Here is a 13,655-nt window from a genome sequence, read left to right on the forward strand (position 1 = left end):
CTGTTTCTTGAGGGGGAAGAACTGATGAAAAAATTTTTAATGCCACTTTTAAAGAAGACTCTCTTACATGAGTAGAGTTGGATGGAGAAGGCTCACACCTCCCCCCCAGCCCCCACCCCCCAACCCTTTTTAAAAAATCACTGTTAGTCTAGGCTTTTATTTTGGAATAGGGTGGCAGTTGTCATTGGTGCCGCCGGATCACACTGAACAAGTGTGGGTGGAGAGTTTGCTGATGCTTAAGTTGCTGTGAGTAGGTATAGCTTTCAGAGCAGTGTTTTTATTTGGTACCAGGATTACTGACAATCATGACTACTGGTAAAGGTAGGCTACTCTAATATATTCTGAAAAGTGTTTATAATTATTGCTGCTTGGCTAGGAAATGCTTGAATATTTTTATAATTCCTTTGATAACTAAAAATCGTGGATGAAACATGGGGAAAATTGTTACGAATTTTGTTGGTATTTAAGCAGGGAAAAATTGTGAAGCCTACAGGGAAATAAACATCAATATTAACCTTCTAAGACTAGGACAGGGGAAGTAGGCACAGTAGGCTGAGGCTAGCTGTGTTTTTATCTTCTGTTTATTTCATGGGCTTTTAATTTTTCTCTGCTTTCCTATGTTCACAGTATGAGGGTTATGAACATAAATCTATTTGCAATTGCAGGGTATTTGTTAATAAAGCTAAGCGGTCTTGAAAAGAATCTACTGACTAGAAATTTCTAAGTTTTCCCGGTAGCGTATAGAGGAAAAGCATAAATGATAGCAGTGCAAGGATGCTGCTTCTGTCTTAAGTCATTGTTTATTTTTTTCCCCTTTAAAAGATTTGCATTTTTAAAATGCAGAAATGTACAGGAAAACTACAAAAGAAGTATTGTTCACAAAAAATCTTATTGATTAGCTGTCAGTCTTTCCACATAGCTTTTTCCCAGGTTTGGCCAATATCGAAGTGATTTTAAAAGATTCTGTGTAAACAGGGTTTGCATTCAAAGGTGTAGGGTGCAGTTGATGTGATGGGAACAACCTGTATCACTGTCTTGCTTTCCTAGGGGATAGTTTTGCTGGCAGGCTCTTAATTTGTTGTCTCCAAAGGGTATTTCCAGACTCTTCTACTGAAACAGGTATTGCACAGAGTAAAATTGCATACAGTAACAAGTGTTTATTTGTCTGCTGCTGTGGGGAATTGGGCACACATCCAGGACTTTTGCTCAGAGTTTATTTTGTAGTAGATTATTAAAGGTTTCTACAGCTATTTTCTTAAATTTGGTTAAGTTGGGCTGAGAGTACTGGAAGATGCTACATTTCTGCTCATATTTTTAAATCGAGAATTTAAAGTATATTTGTATTTTTTAATTGAGGATTTAAGGTATACAGTGATAATATTTTTATTTCATACCTAAGTATCGTATGCTATTTTCAGGTTAAACTGCTGCAGGAAATCAATACCTGGGCAGGAGAGTTAAATAATTCATGTTCTGAAGTAACCTCTCCCAGAGCCTTTCCTTTGAGGATTTGAAAGTGTGTCACTTATAAGTGGCATTTGTCTTAAGTTGTGATATTTTCATTTGTATTTAGCAACAGGTCAACATAATATGGGAGTCAACTTTTTCATGTTAAAAGCCATGGAGATAGCCTCCTGAATCTGAGTTTAAAATAAAGACTGTTCTTTCACTTAATATATTTTTTCAAATTGCCTGCCTCCTTAGTAACTGTCACCTGGAATTCAGGCTTAGATGCTTTGGTAACTTTTACCCTTAGTAACTGCAATCGTGATAGGAAACAAGGATTAAAATACTGTTTCTTATGGAAGTGGCACATTTGAATCATATATTAATTCATGACCATTAAAAATCTGCAAAATATAACAGCAGTGGGTCTTCCAAGGTGTGTAGGGTACTTCAGTGTTTTCAGAACTCTTTCCTGCATTTTGTGTTTTATGAATGTCACAGCAGCCCCATGAGGAGTAGAAAGGGCGACTTTTCAACACAGATACCAAAGGTTTTGGGTTTTCTAGAATTGGGTTAGTTGCAGGACAGGGAAGAGCCCTAGTTTTTGCCATCTTAGACCTAAGTCTTTCTTCCAGAAAGCCATCTTGTCAGGCCAAGTGCTCTGGAATCCCTCAGACAGGGTATGAGTGCCATCACTGCACGGGCAGTATGTGACCTGGGACTGGCAGCATGGCTGTCCACCTTCATTTTCTCATGTGCAAATTGGGGATGATAGTCCCTATGCTAAGGAGCCAGTGGGGGCCTTGGGCCTGGCACATCAATCTTATCCTGTGCCACTCCAGATGATCTCCTAACAGGAGGTATGAAGGTTGAACTGAGGTTTAAAATAATACAATCAATCTTTTTGTGTAGATAGGGAAAACTAAGAAAACAAGATGCGGAATCAAATGTATCCTAAGATCTTGTAAAAAGAAACCGCCATTCAGTAAGCAGATCTTGGTCACTAATACCATCAGGGCTCCTTGGGGAAATGGCTGAGTTTAGGCCTGGAGCAAGGTGAGCCAGTGTATCTCGCAGGGCCAGAAAGTAGGGAAGTGGTTGAAAAAAAATCAAAGAAAAAGCAAAACAAAACAACAGTATGGGTATCGCTGAGAGACACAGGAGTCAACTGAAAAGTGCTTCCAATAGCCAAAGCTAGAACACTTGAAGCAACATAGTAAAGTAGTGTTGGGTTTTAACCCAAAGTATAAAATAAATGTTAATGATCCATACTGATGTAAATGACTGAAAAGTGTGTAAATGGAGTTGAAGAGACGAACCTCTTGTGCAGAATTATTCCAAATCATTTATGCAAATATCCCACTCTGAAGGAGGGGAGCATAACTTGCTAATCTGTCAGTGTAGTGGGTGTCCTTGATAGGATGTGATGAGAATGGCATTTTATGTCTGTGGTCTTCCTCCCAAAGCCCCATAAGCTCTGTGGAAACATGGCAGAAGCCTCAGACCAACCCAAAATGAAGGATATTCTATAAACTCCCTAACCATGTCAAGGTCATTGAAAACAAAGTCTGAGAAACCGTCACAACCTAGAGGAGCCTAGCAAGGCAGGATGACTAAATGGTGTCCTGAATGGGATCCTGGAGCAGATAAAGGACGTTAGGGAAAAACTAAGGAATGCTGAATACGCTAGGGACAGTAGTTAAAGGTAACAGTTGGTCTGCATGTTGGGTTATGTGCTTTAAGAAAATCTTTTTCACTGTTTCGTGTCTTTAAAACATATCATTAAAAAAACAAAACATACAAAGATTAAAGACATGGACACCAGTAAGGATACTATTTGGTAATACAGATTACCTGGGGGATGAGGAAGACCCAAATTAGGTCGGCCTCAGTAGGACTGGAGAGGAACTGGAAGTGAGAGGTGGTTCGAAGCAGCACTGACCACACCCAGTGCTTATTTAGGGCAGTGGGTGGGGAAAGACCTGATAGGAGATAGGAGGGGAAGAGTTAAGAGCAATTCCATATTTTGGCCTGGACAAATGGTGGTAGGACCAACTGAAGTGGGGAGCCTGGAGGGAGGGCAGGTTTTGAGGGTAAGATGATTATAGGTGATTATAGTTCCGGATACTTGCACATAGAATTTTGTTTGTACGTGAGTTTGATTCAAATGGGTTTGTATCTTGGAGTAGAGTTGAGATTGCTATTAGAGGAGTAAGTATTACTGGAACATGGATATTTATGTTAAATTGTCATCTTATCTTTATCTTCGTATGTAGCAGTATGGTATTTGCCTCTGTAGCTAAACAGGGTTCTGGAGAATGAGATGGTTAAAGCAGAGATGGATGATTTGAAGAATTATTATTATTTGCACAAATGGCAAGTAGCTCTTAGTGTAATTACTTTAAAGTGTGAGAGAACATTCTGGTAGGAAACCTTTTCCAAATTTGGCTCTAAGTTTTTCCACCTGATTTACTTTTGTGCCTATGTAGTGATTGTCAAAAAGAATTGGGTCAAGATTGGTACAGTGTTAATTAAAATGACATTTCCAAAAGAGCGCAGGGTGTAGATCTGATATCTGTGGGATTTGGGTTCTGACATTTATAACTTTCAGGGCAAGTTGGAAGGTAAAATAAGTACTGTGATCAAAAGGAGAAATGAACATTTAATCAATGAAAGGATATATAGTGACTCTTACGTAATATGACACTCAGATTAAGGTGTTGAAATTGTAGTTGTTGACTTTGGAAGTCTCAGTTTTCAGTCATCAGTATGCCAACTTTATTCACATCCCTTCGTGTTGCTTAAAACTTTCCCTTTTTCCATGAAATAGTAAAAATGTAAGTTAGAATATGTCCACTTAAGGCCTGCGCTGTACCTTTTCCGTTCCTTTTTAAGGGATAAATGATGATTTCACTGTCCTGTTATTCTCTAACCTATTACAAGGAAGAAGTTTGTGGTTTTCATTGTTTTTGTAATTATAGTCACCCATTCTCGTTCATTAATGCCTTTGTGCCTTTGCCATTCCTGCCTTGTCCCTTTCTTGCCCCAGGAAGCTTGCACACATTATTTTCACCTAGAATGCACTTCACTTTCCTCACGCCTGCCTAGTTTTCAGGTCTTGGTGCAGAGGCTTCCTCAGAAATGCCTTGCCTGGACTTCTGTGGCCTCTAGGAATTCGCTTTCCTAGGGCTCCTTATGCTGGCTTATGATCAGCTTTGCGGAATAAAGATGGGAACTGCTGTGTTCACCTCTGAATTACCAGCAGCCAACCGAGTGCCAGGCACAGGGTGGACATTTACAAACATCCTGGGCATACACAAAGGGTATGTGAACTGGGTGTGGTGGCCCATGCCTGTAATAGCTGGGATTACAGGTGCCTGCCACCATGCCCTAATTTTTGTATTTTTTTTTTAAGCAGGGATGGGGTTTTACCATGTTGGCCAGGCAGGTCTCAAACCTCAAGTGATCTACCTGCCTTGACCTCCCAAAGTGCTGAGATTACAGATGTGAGCCACCATACCGAGCTCATGGGTCTTTAAAATATAAAATTTGAAGGAAAAAACACACACACACAATTGGAAGGCCCTCTTTTCTATCTTAAAACAATTTTTGGAGTCTTTAGTATACTTGGATTTCTTTGTACAGAAATGAAAATGGTGTTTGAGCTTCGCTTACTATATTCAGTTATCTGCAGTTAGGCCAGCCTCTGATAACCTTTGTGCATGTGCTGGTGGCTGTGAGGCTAGACCCACAGGGTAAGTAAACCCTTTCCAAAGAGAAAGAGTACACTTTTTGTAGGACCTCTCTCACTGTCAAAACAATGAGCCTTGCCCTGCTGCTTAGTCAAAGGCATTCTTTTGCTTCATTGTTCAAGGCAAATTGGAACCTTCCTTCTGCCTTTCTCTGCCTCCTACTCTTAAATTCCGTGTCCATGACAGAGATGCCTGAGTAATCCTGTCCCACGTAGAGGAGGTTATGCCTTTGGTAAAAGGCCTGCAGCGTAGTGTGATTTGGCCTTCTCTGAACCACCGTGTCCAAAATGCCTCTCACCACCCTCGGCCTTTCCCCCCCACTTTGTTACAGAACACTGTTCTTTTCCTTCTTCGCTTTTATCACAGACTTGTCTTTACAAATGTTGTTCCCCTTTAGAGTGGAAAGTCCCTTTGGGCGGTTAGCATGAATGTTTTGTTCATACCGTATTCCCAGGAACTAGTGAAGTGCCTGAAATGTAGTGGATCCTCATCCTCAGTGAATAAGCAAAAGAGGGAGATAGTTATCCAAGTCAGGTGGCAACAAGCCGTCTCCTCCTCCTGTAAATTATCTTGGCTGTTATTTCTTGAAGTAAATTAATGCTTTACTCCTGAACCCAGAGCTTAAGAAAGAGAATCTGTTCTCCTCTTCCATTCTCCATTTGTTCCTTTCTTTTCCCCTTTTCTCCCACCTCTTCCCCACCATGTTCTCTTGTGTCCTTCCCTTGTTTCCTCCCACTGCTATCAAGAGGTCCATAGTCAGCTGGAAGAGAATCCTGGCCTCCATAGTCACAGCATATTTGTGAGCTGGATGGAAGGCCTGTGATGGGGCCCAAGACCCTGGCCCCGCACTGTTCGTGCTCAGAAGTTCCCTGCATGGTGGTGTTTGTGCTCAGCAAGGCTGACTTTTTGGCATGCAGGACAAAAGGGAGCATGGGATGTTGGTGCTTATAAATTGGGTGTGAAATTTCTCACACAGTGGTTGTCTTTGGCATAAATTGGGCAATGTGATTATCATGTGAGCGGTTGGCTTGGGAGTTGGGGAATACAGATGGAAGCTGAAGGTAGTGGTGAGCAGGCCTCAGTGGTGGGCCGAGATGATGGAGATGTGATGTGTGACACACTCACTTGACCTGTTTGAGCTAGAAAATAAGCATATGATCAAAGTGTGGGGACAGTTATCAAATAAGTACTTTCAGTAATATATCTATAATTTGCAAAAATCTCTTTAAGGATATCCTGTACCTTACATAGAATAATTGCACTTATCTGCACTTCCTCCTCCTAAAATATACTTGTTGAAACCTCTCATGATGTTGATTCCTCCTAAGCTTTGCTTTCTTCCTGTTTTTAGCCTGCAGTTGTGTGGCCTGTATACCCATCCATGCATCAGAATGTCTGGACAATTCTCTAGACAAATGATAGCAGGGAAGCTGAGTGCCCTTTACATTTAGGTTTGTAATAATAGCCAAATGTGATTAAAAGAATTTTAGAAAGCTAACTACTTTGAAATTTTGAAACAAGTTATTTTTGGTTTATGTTAACTCTTTAATTTATAATTATGTAAATAAGCAATGAGAACTCTAGATAGCTGTTGTTTTAAGTGTATGTATGCTATAGTTATCCAAAGGTCTTATTAAAATCATTGAAAATCATCAACTAAAATATGACTTTAACTTTTCAAATTGTAGGACTGGAATCATTCAGATTTGAATGAACGTTGCACCCAAAAAAACAGACATATTAATATTGATTGGACAAAATAAACCCAAGTTCTTGTATGTGTGTGTGTATATATACCCTTAGAGCCAAAAAGCAAAGGAAGGGAGCACAAAGAGACTGGTACTTTAATATCCAGAGTACCAAAGAGCTCCCTGGGGGTGAATTAGGGAAGGTGAGAATAAACTGTCCTTCCTGCTGGAATAGCTAGTCCCCGACACAGAACTCTCTGAGCACCTGAGCTGAGCCCACAGTATCATTTCCTGGAATGACACTCACACTGAAACACCCACAGGAACTCAATTCTCCATAGAAATATCCACCATACCTCAACATCCACAAGAGCTCTTAGACCAGGCCCTGTGCCGGGCGGGGACGGGGAAGAGGGGCAGCTAAAGCAGGATGCCCAGATGGAGGAAGTCAGTTCTTCTACCAAAGCTCTCTTATATATACACACACACACACACACATACATATATATATACACACGCATACACACATATTCATTCTCTCTGTCTCAGATAAATGCTAGGAGAAATATATATACACACACACACACACACACACACACACACATATTCATTCATTCTCTCTCTCTCTGTCTCTCTCAGATAAATGCTAGGAGAAACCTTCAGATTCCTAAAGTAAGAACTAATTTTTTCCTTCACTACAATGGCTAATTCTTTTCATGCTATCCTGAGCTTTACTGAGCTATTGTAGATGTTTATAGTCATCATGTTTCCACAGAGACAAGCTTGAAAGCAGCTAGAAATTCATGACCAGAGAGTACGAAAGTCAATAGTGAGGTGATTCACAAACTAGCTTTTTACCAGGCCCTGTGTGGGGTGGGGAGGGGGAAGAGGGTAGCTAAAGCAGGATGCCCAGATGGATGAGGTCAATTCTTCTGCCCAGAAGAGCTTTGATATCTAAAAGAGGAAGATTCCTATTGATGACCGCTTATTTCAGCCCCTCTCCCCTCCCTCTCTTACTGGATGAACTCTGAGTTAGGTGACTGATGGAGGGTACTAGAGGACAGTCCCAGCTCCGCGAACCTGGCAAGTGGGAGAAGCAGAAGCAGCTCTCTTGGGGAAGGCTCTGTCTGTTTTCATCTTACCCTGGGTCTGTCTGGTCCCGGGCAGAGTTTGAGGCACTAATACACTTATGTCTGGGAATGATGGTCCTTAACGACACATGAAGCCAGGTTTTCAGTCTAAGAGCTCTTGTGGATGTTGAGGAATGGTGGATGTTTCTATGAAGAATTGAGTTCCTGTGGGTGTCAGTCAGTGTGAGCGTCATTCCAGGAAATGATACTGTGGGCTCAGCTCAGGTGCTCAGAGAGTTTTGTGTCGGGGACTAGCTATTCCAGCAGGAAGGATAGTTTATTCCCACCTTCCCTAATTCACCCCCAGGGAGCTCTTTGGTACTCTGGATATTAAAGTACCAGTCTCTTTGTGCTCCCTTCCTTTGCTTTTTGGCTCTAAGGGTAAGTTTATAGTCTTTCTGACATATGTTTTGGAGATAGTCTTCAAGACTGATCTTAAATACATCACTCTTGGCGTGTTGCTGTCAGTTCTTTTCTCTGAGGAAGGCTTAATATTAACAGGGTTAACTTAAACTGGGCCTCCAGTTTGGCCAAGAGATTCCAACTTCAGGAACCCTAACTCCTGGACATGACTTGGGAACTTTGCCTTTAATTCTCTGTTCCGTAGTGTCCAGGAGGGGCACACAGAGTAGTGGGGGCACCTGGCCTGTCCAGGTGCAGAGGGAAGCTGGCTCATTTTTTTCATTATCCCCTGTCAGGAATTCCTTGCCTCTGCTACATCTGTTCAGTAAGAGTCTTTGGAATTTGTTCTCTTTCACTGTATATTCACCGAGCCTGGTAGCCCAGGGTGTTCCTGAGTTAAGTAGGATGTGCACACATTTAAAGCCTCTCACACTCTTAGTCAATGTTAAGTGGACCAAAGTAGTACGGATCACATCGGAGGGTTGGTTGGAAGGCACAGTGGATCCTTTCTAAATTTGTCTGGCCCTACTTTGGATTCATATGTCATATTGTGTGTGTGCTGTTAGGAAAACCTCACACTGAATCCTACGTGCTGTTGATTGTGTTCCCACGTTGGACTGTGCACTCCAGAGTGAGAACCATGACTTCCCTTTCTACATCCCAGCTCCCAACAAAGTACCTGGGACACAAGTGTGCTTACTAGAGAAATGCTAGAGGTGTTCAGAGGTGGTATCCTCTCCAGTAGCCTCCCAGTAGTAGAGGCTAGGGTGCTCTGGGAGTCCAGTTTTCTTACAGAAGTAACAAAATGATTACTTGGAGACCAAATCACCTGTAAGGTGACCCTGTGCTCTGGACTCGAACTTTCAAGTTCCAGGACATGGAGGGTTTGGAGAGAGTTTAAAACGTTGATGCCACTTGATGGAAGCATATTCCTAATTGAGCTTTTTCCTTTTGCTTACAAATGACAAATTTCTTTCTTGTGACCCTGAGAAAATTGTCATTGAGACCTCTTAAGGACACTTGACAAGGGGGAAATGGGTACTTTCCCTTTGGAATCAGTTCTAGAGAAGGTGGTTTTAACCATGCCTTCCTCCATTTCTCTATATAAAGTCCATACATTTCTTTCGGCTGCCTAACTTGAATTAGTTGTATGGCCTTTTAAGCACATTTTTAAAGAAAATTCTGTTCCTAATTCCTCACTTCTGTTGAAATACTTTTGAAGAGCTGATTTTTTTTGCATGCAAAGCATAGCACAAATAATGAGGGTGTAAAATAGCTGCCATTTGTCCAGTACTTATGGTTTTCCTGTCTTTAATGCATTTTGTCTAATCTGCATGACATCCCTTTGATATAGTACAGAGATGCTTTGAGTTGCCAGCAATACAGGCCTCATTCCAAGTGGTATAAGGGAGAAGGGGAGTGACTTGGCTCGTGGAACTAAGTCTGGGTGGGTGGGTCTTGCTGCCCTCCTTTGGACACATGCCAGGCATTAGACCTCGGCTCTCACTGCGTCTCACTCTACTTTCTTTTGCTTTGCCTCTCTCTTGGGCAGGCACTGCCGTTGGTTGGCTCCAACAGCTCTAGGCTTGTACCTGCATAGCTCTAAGTCCACAAGAAGGGAGGTTCTAGAATTAATTACTGTGATGGATTGGGAGAGCCCTGATGCTGTGGCCAGGATGCACTGAGGCAAACAAAGGTGTTGTCGCTCTGAGAGTGGGGGAGGTGGTTACCCAAGAACTGCCCTGGGCTGTCGGTAGAAGAAGGGGGTTGATACTGGGTGGGCAGCGCATTTCATAGGTAGACAGGATCATCCTTTTCTCAGACAGGGAAACAGAAGCCTGTCTCTTTTCATTTTCTTTTTATACCTCACATGAGGCTGGTCTTGCTGAAAGTGCAGGCCTGTGACATTACAGCTCTGCCCCAGGGCAGGCTCACTGCCCAGTGCGAGCTGTGGGTTTCTCCCTGCCCAGAACCATCCCTGGGCTCCTCTGTTGTGAGTATGCCTGCATCTCTCCGGAGCCTGGTTGTAAGTTATATAGCAGCAGCCAGGGCATTTTCCCCAAGACCCAAAGAGGAGTTAATTGTGCCTTGATCTGCACCTGCAGGAGGCACTCAGCAGCTCTTACCCAGTGTGAACTTTGAGCTCCTATAGTGCCTTAAGGAGCAGGTGTCTATGGAAGTTTGCTTTCTGCCCTCCTCACAGTTCATTTCCCTCTCCGGTTTCTGTTGGTGTTTTCTTTGCCTGTCTTTCCCAGCAGGTTTTGTCCCTTTTTAACTCCCTTTGTGAAGGACTAGTAAAGGTGAAATGAATTTGTGAGTTGCCACCTGTCTGTGCTCTAGTTCTCTCTTCTCACGTTATCTGTACCAGTGGTGTCATTGTTGATCGTCTTAAAATGCCAGCCCAGCTTTTTGGCAGCAAGCTTTTGGGCGGAAGGAATGAAACGTGATCCCTAACTGGCAGCTTGATTGCATTCCAGGCTCACTTCTGTGGTAGAGGATGGATTACTGGTGCCAAAGGGCAGAAGTAGCACTCTGCTAGCACCCTCAGAGCTTCTAGTATGCCATTTCCACTTCTGTGTTGTCAAAAATGCCAACATTTCCAGCCTAGTTGGAAATTTTTATATTCCCTGTGTTCTGACAAAAGCCTTCTTTAATTTTGTAAACAGGGAGAGGAATTTTTGTTTCAGAATATGGATATTGAAGGATTTTTTTTGTACAGAGTGGTAGAACCGGCCCTGTTTAACGCTGGTCCATATCGACTGGATTGGGGGTGATACGTGTACCTCACTTCCCATACTTTGATGGAGAAAGGGAGGTAGAAACTTGGAAGAAAAAGTCTTTATCCAGCCATTCAATTCATACAGTGTGTTTTGCACTTTTATACTTTTCTATTTATCCAACTTTGGTTAAAATTAAGAGGGAACAGTTGGGCAAGGAATATAGTTTGGATAATGAGCAAAAATTCCTCCAATATATGAATATGGAATATCTTTCTATTTATTGGTTTGTCTTTAGTTGATCTTAACAGTGTTTTGTAGTTCCCTTTTGTTAAAGTTGTTAGGTGTTTTTATTGATGCTATTGTTAATTGTTTTCTTAATTCGATGTATAGAATATACAATGGATTTTTTAATACTGGTTTTATATGCTGCAACCTCACTGAACTTGTTTATTGGTTCTGATTTTTTGCGTGCATTCTTTAGTGTTTTCTACATACCAAATCAAGTCATTTGTAAATGGAGATAGTTTTAGTTCTTCCAATTCAGTCTGCATGCTTTTTTTTTTTTTTTTTTTCTTTTCTTTTTCTGGTTGGATTTCCCTGGCTAGAACGTCTACCACAATGTTGAATAGAAGTAGTGAGAGTAAACATCTTCCCTCGTTCTTGATCTTAGGGGGAAAGCATCCCGTCTTTGACCATGTTGTTGATGGGGTATGTGTGTGTATTTTTGTTTGTTTCTTTCTTTTTTGAGATGGAGTCTGGCTCCATTGCCCAGGCTAGAGTGCAGTAGCGCAATCTCAGCTCACTGCAACTTCCACCTCGCGGGTTCAAGCGATCCTCCTGCCTCAGACTCCCGAGTAGCTGGGATTTCAGGAGTGCACTGCCACGCTGGGCTAATTTCTGTATTTTTAGTAGAGATGGGGTTTCACCATGTTGGTCAGGCTGATCTGGAACTCCTGACCTCAGGCAATCCGCCTGCCTCGTCCTCCCAAAGTGCTGGAATTACAGGTGTGAGCCACCACGCCTGGCCTGGAGGTGGTCTTTATCAGGTTGCAGGAGTTCTCTTCTAATCCCTGCTTGTAGTGTTTTTAGCATGAAAGCATTTTACTGTGTTTAGAGAATATGTTGTTTTTCGCCTTTTATTATATTAATATGACAACTATGATGTATATTGAACAAACATTACATTCCTGGGATAAGTCGCACTTGGCCATAATGTTAATTCTTTTGATATGTTGCTGAATTTGGTTTGCTAGTATTTTTTTGAGGATTTTTAATGTTTACATTCATAAGAGATACTGAAGATACTGTACTTGAGAAATTATCTTAAACAAATAATTTTAAGTAAGCAAACGTCTGCAGTAGGAATTAAACAGCACAACGTGCGGAACACACTTAGTACAGTGCCCAGCACCTACTAAGCATCAGCTTATGGGAATTGCTTTTTTTTGGCAGATGGTCGTTTAATGTCATGACTCAGAGTATAGGATGTTGAGTTGAACAGGCCTGGGTTTGAATCCTGGCTTCTTCCACCTCCTTGTTAGCTGTGTAGCTTTGGGCATATTGTGTCTGGATGCCTTAAGTTTTTTTATTTTTAAGACCGAAGTGACAATAGTCCTTCTCTCAGGGTTGTCAGGAGGATTTAATGTGACTATGCACAACCAAACCTAGGACCTGGTACACAGTTAAGTGCTGTGATTCTATTAGTTGTTACTTTTCTTGTTACTTTTAAACATACTGACTGCAGTGGTATTATGAGGGTGAAAAATTGAAAACAATTCAACTATCAATAAACAGATGATTGATTAAATATAGTAAATGCACACAGTGTCACAGTAAGTGGTCTTTAAAATTGACTAGATTAATACTGATCTAGAAAAATATTGGTGGTGTGCAAAAAAGCAGTTTTTATATGTGTGTATAGAATTCATGTTTATGAATGCATTAAAGTCTAGAAATGCATATATATCAAATTGTTAGTTTAATTTGGGGAGCTTATGATTGCTTATAGTGGAACTGTGACTTAAAAATAGGTGTATGTTTTATCGGGAAAGAAGGATATACATTTCTTTCTAGCAGGAAAATTTGGAAGCTTAAAAAGTATTTGAGGTTTTAATTGTTTTTGTTGATTTGTCCTCAGTTATTTTCATAACCTTGTTTGAATGTATTATCTAATTAAGCCATATGCATGTTAAAAAAAAAAGTAATAAGAGCTTCTAAAAAAGATATATGAGAAAAGATTTTCATCCATTCACAAATTTTGCCATTTTTCATGTGGACTACCAGAATTAAAATTTTTTGACTGTCTACTGGTTGTTGGCCCAGACTCTGTTCTAGATGTTGTAAATACCAAGAAGAATACGAAGTGGTCCCTACCACAGGGACAGAGAGACCAAACAGATCTGCAGCCAGCTGATTTCAGGGGGCAATGGAGTAAATGGTACACGCATGGTCAGAGCGGGGCAGGATCTCAGGCTAGCAGTAGACTTGTTTTTCAAGAATGCATAGGGGTGTGTCTGG

General features: G+C 41.3%; 1 protein-coding gene across 22 annotated transcripts in view; it reads left to right on the forward strand.

Moving 5' to 3' along the window:
- CLASP1 (cytoplasmic linker associated protein 1) overlaps positions 1-13,655 on the forward strand; it is a 309,125-nt gene that overhangs the window by 162,116 nt on the left and 133,354 nt on the right. The window contains exon 1 of one of the 22 annotated variants that reach the window (XM_073019611.1): positions 250-321. The exons of the other annotated variants lie outside the window; for them this stretch is intronic. Coding sequence (XP_072875712.1) covers positions 306-321 — 16 coding nt within the window. The 5' untranslated portion in view covers positions 250-305. Of the gene's footprint in view, positions 1-249; positions 322-13,655 lie in introns of those variants that run through there. 22 annotated transcript variants of the gene reach the window in all.

This window comes from Chlorocebus sabaeus, chromosome 10 (assembly GCF_047675955.1).
Source record: "Chlorocebus sabaeus isolate Y175 chromosome 10, mChlSab1.0.hap1, whole genome shotgun sequence".
Classification (NCBI taxonomy): Eukaryota; Metazoa; Chordata; class Mammalia; order Primates; family Cercopithecidae; genus Chlorocebus; species Chlorocebus sabaeus.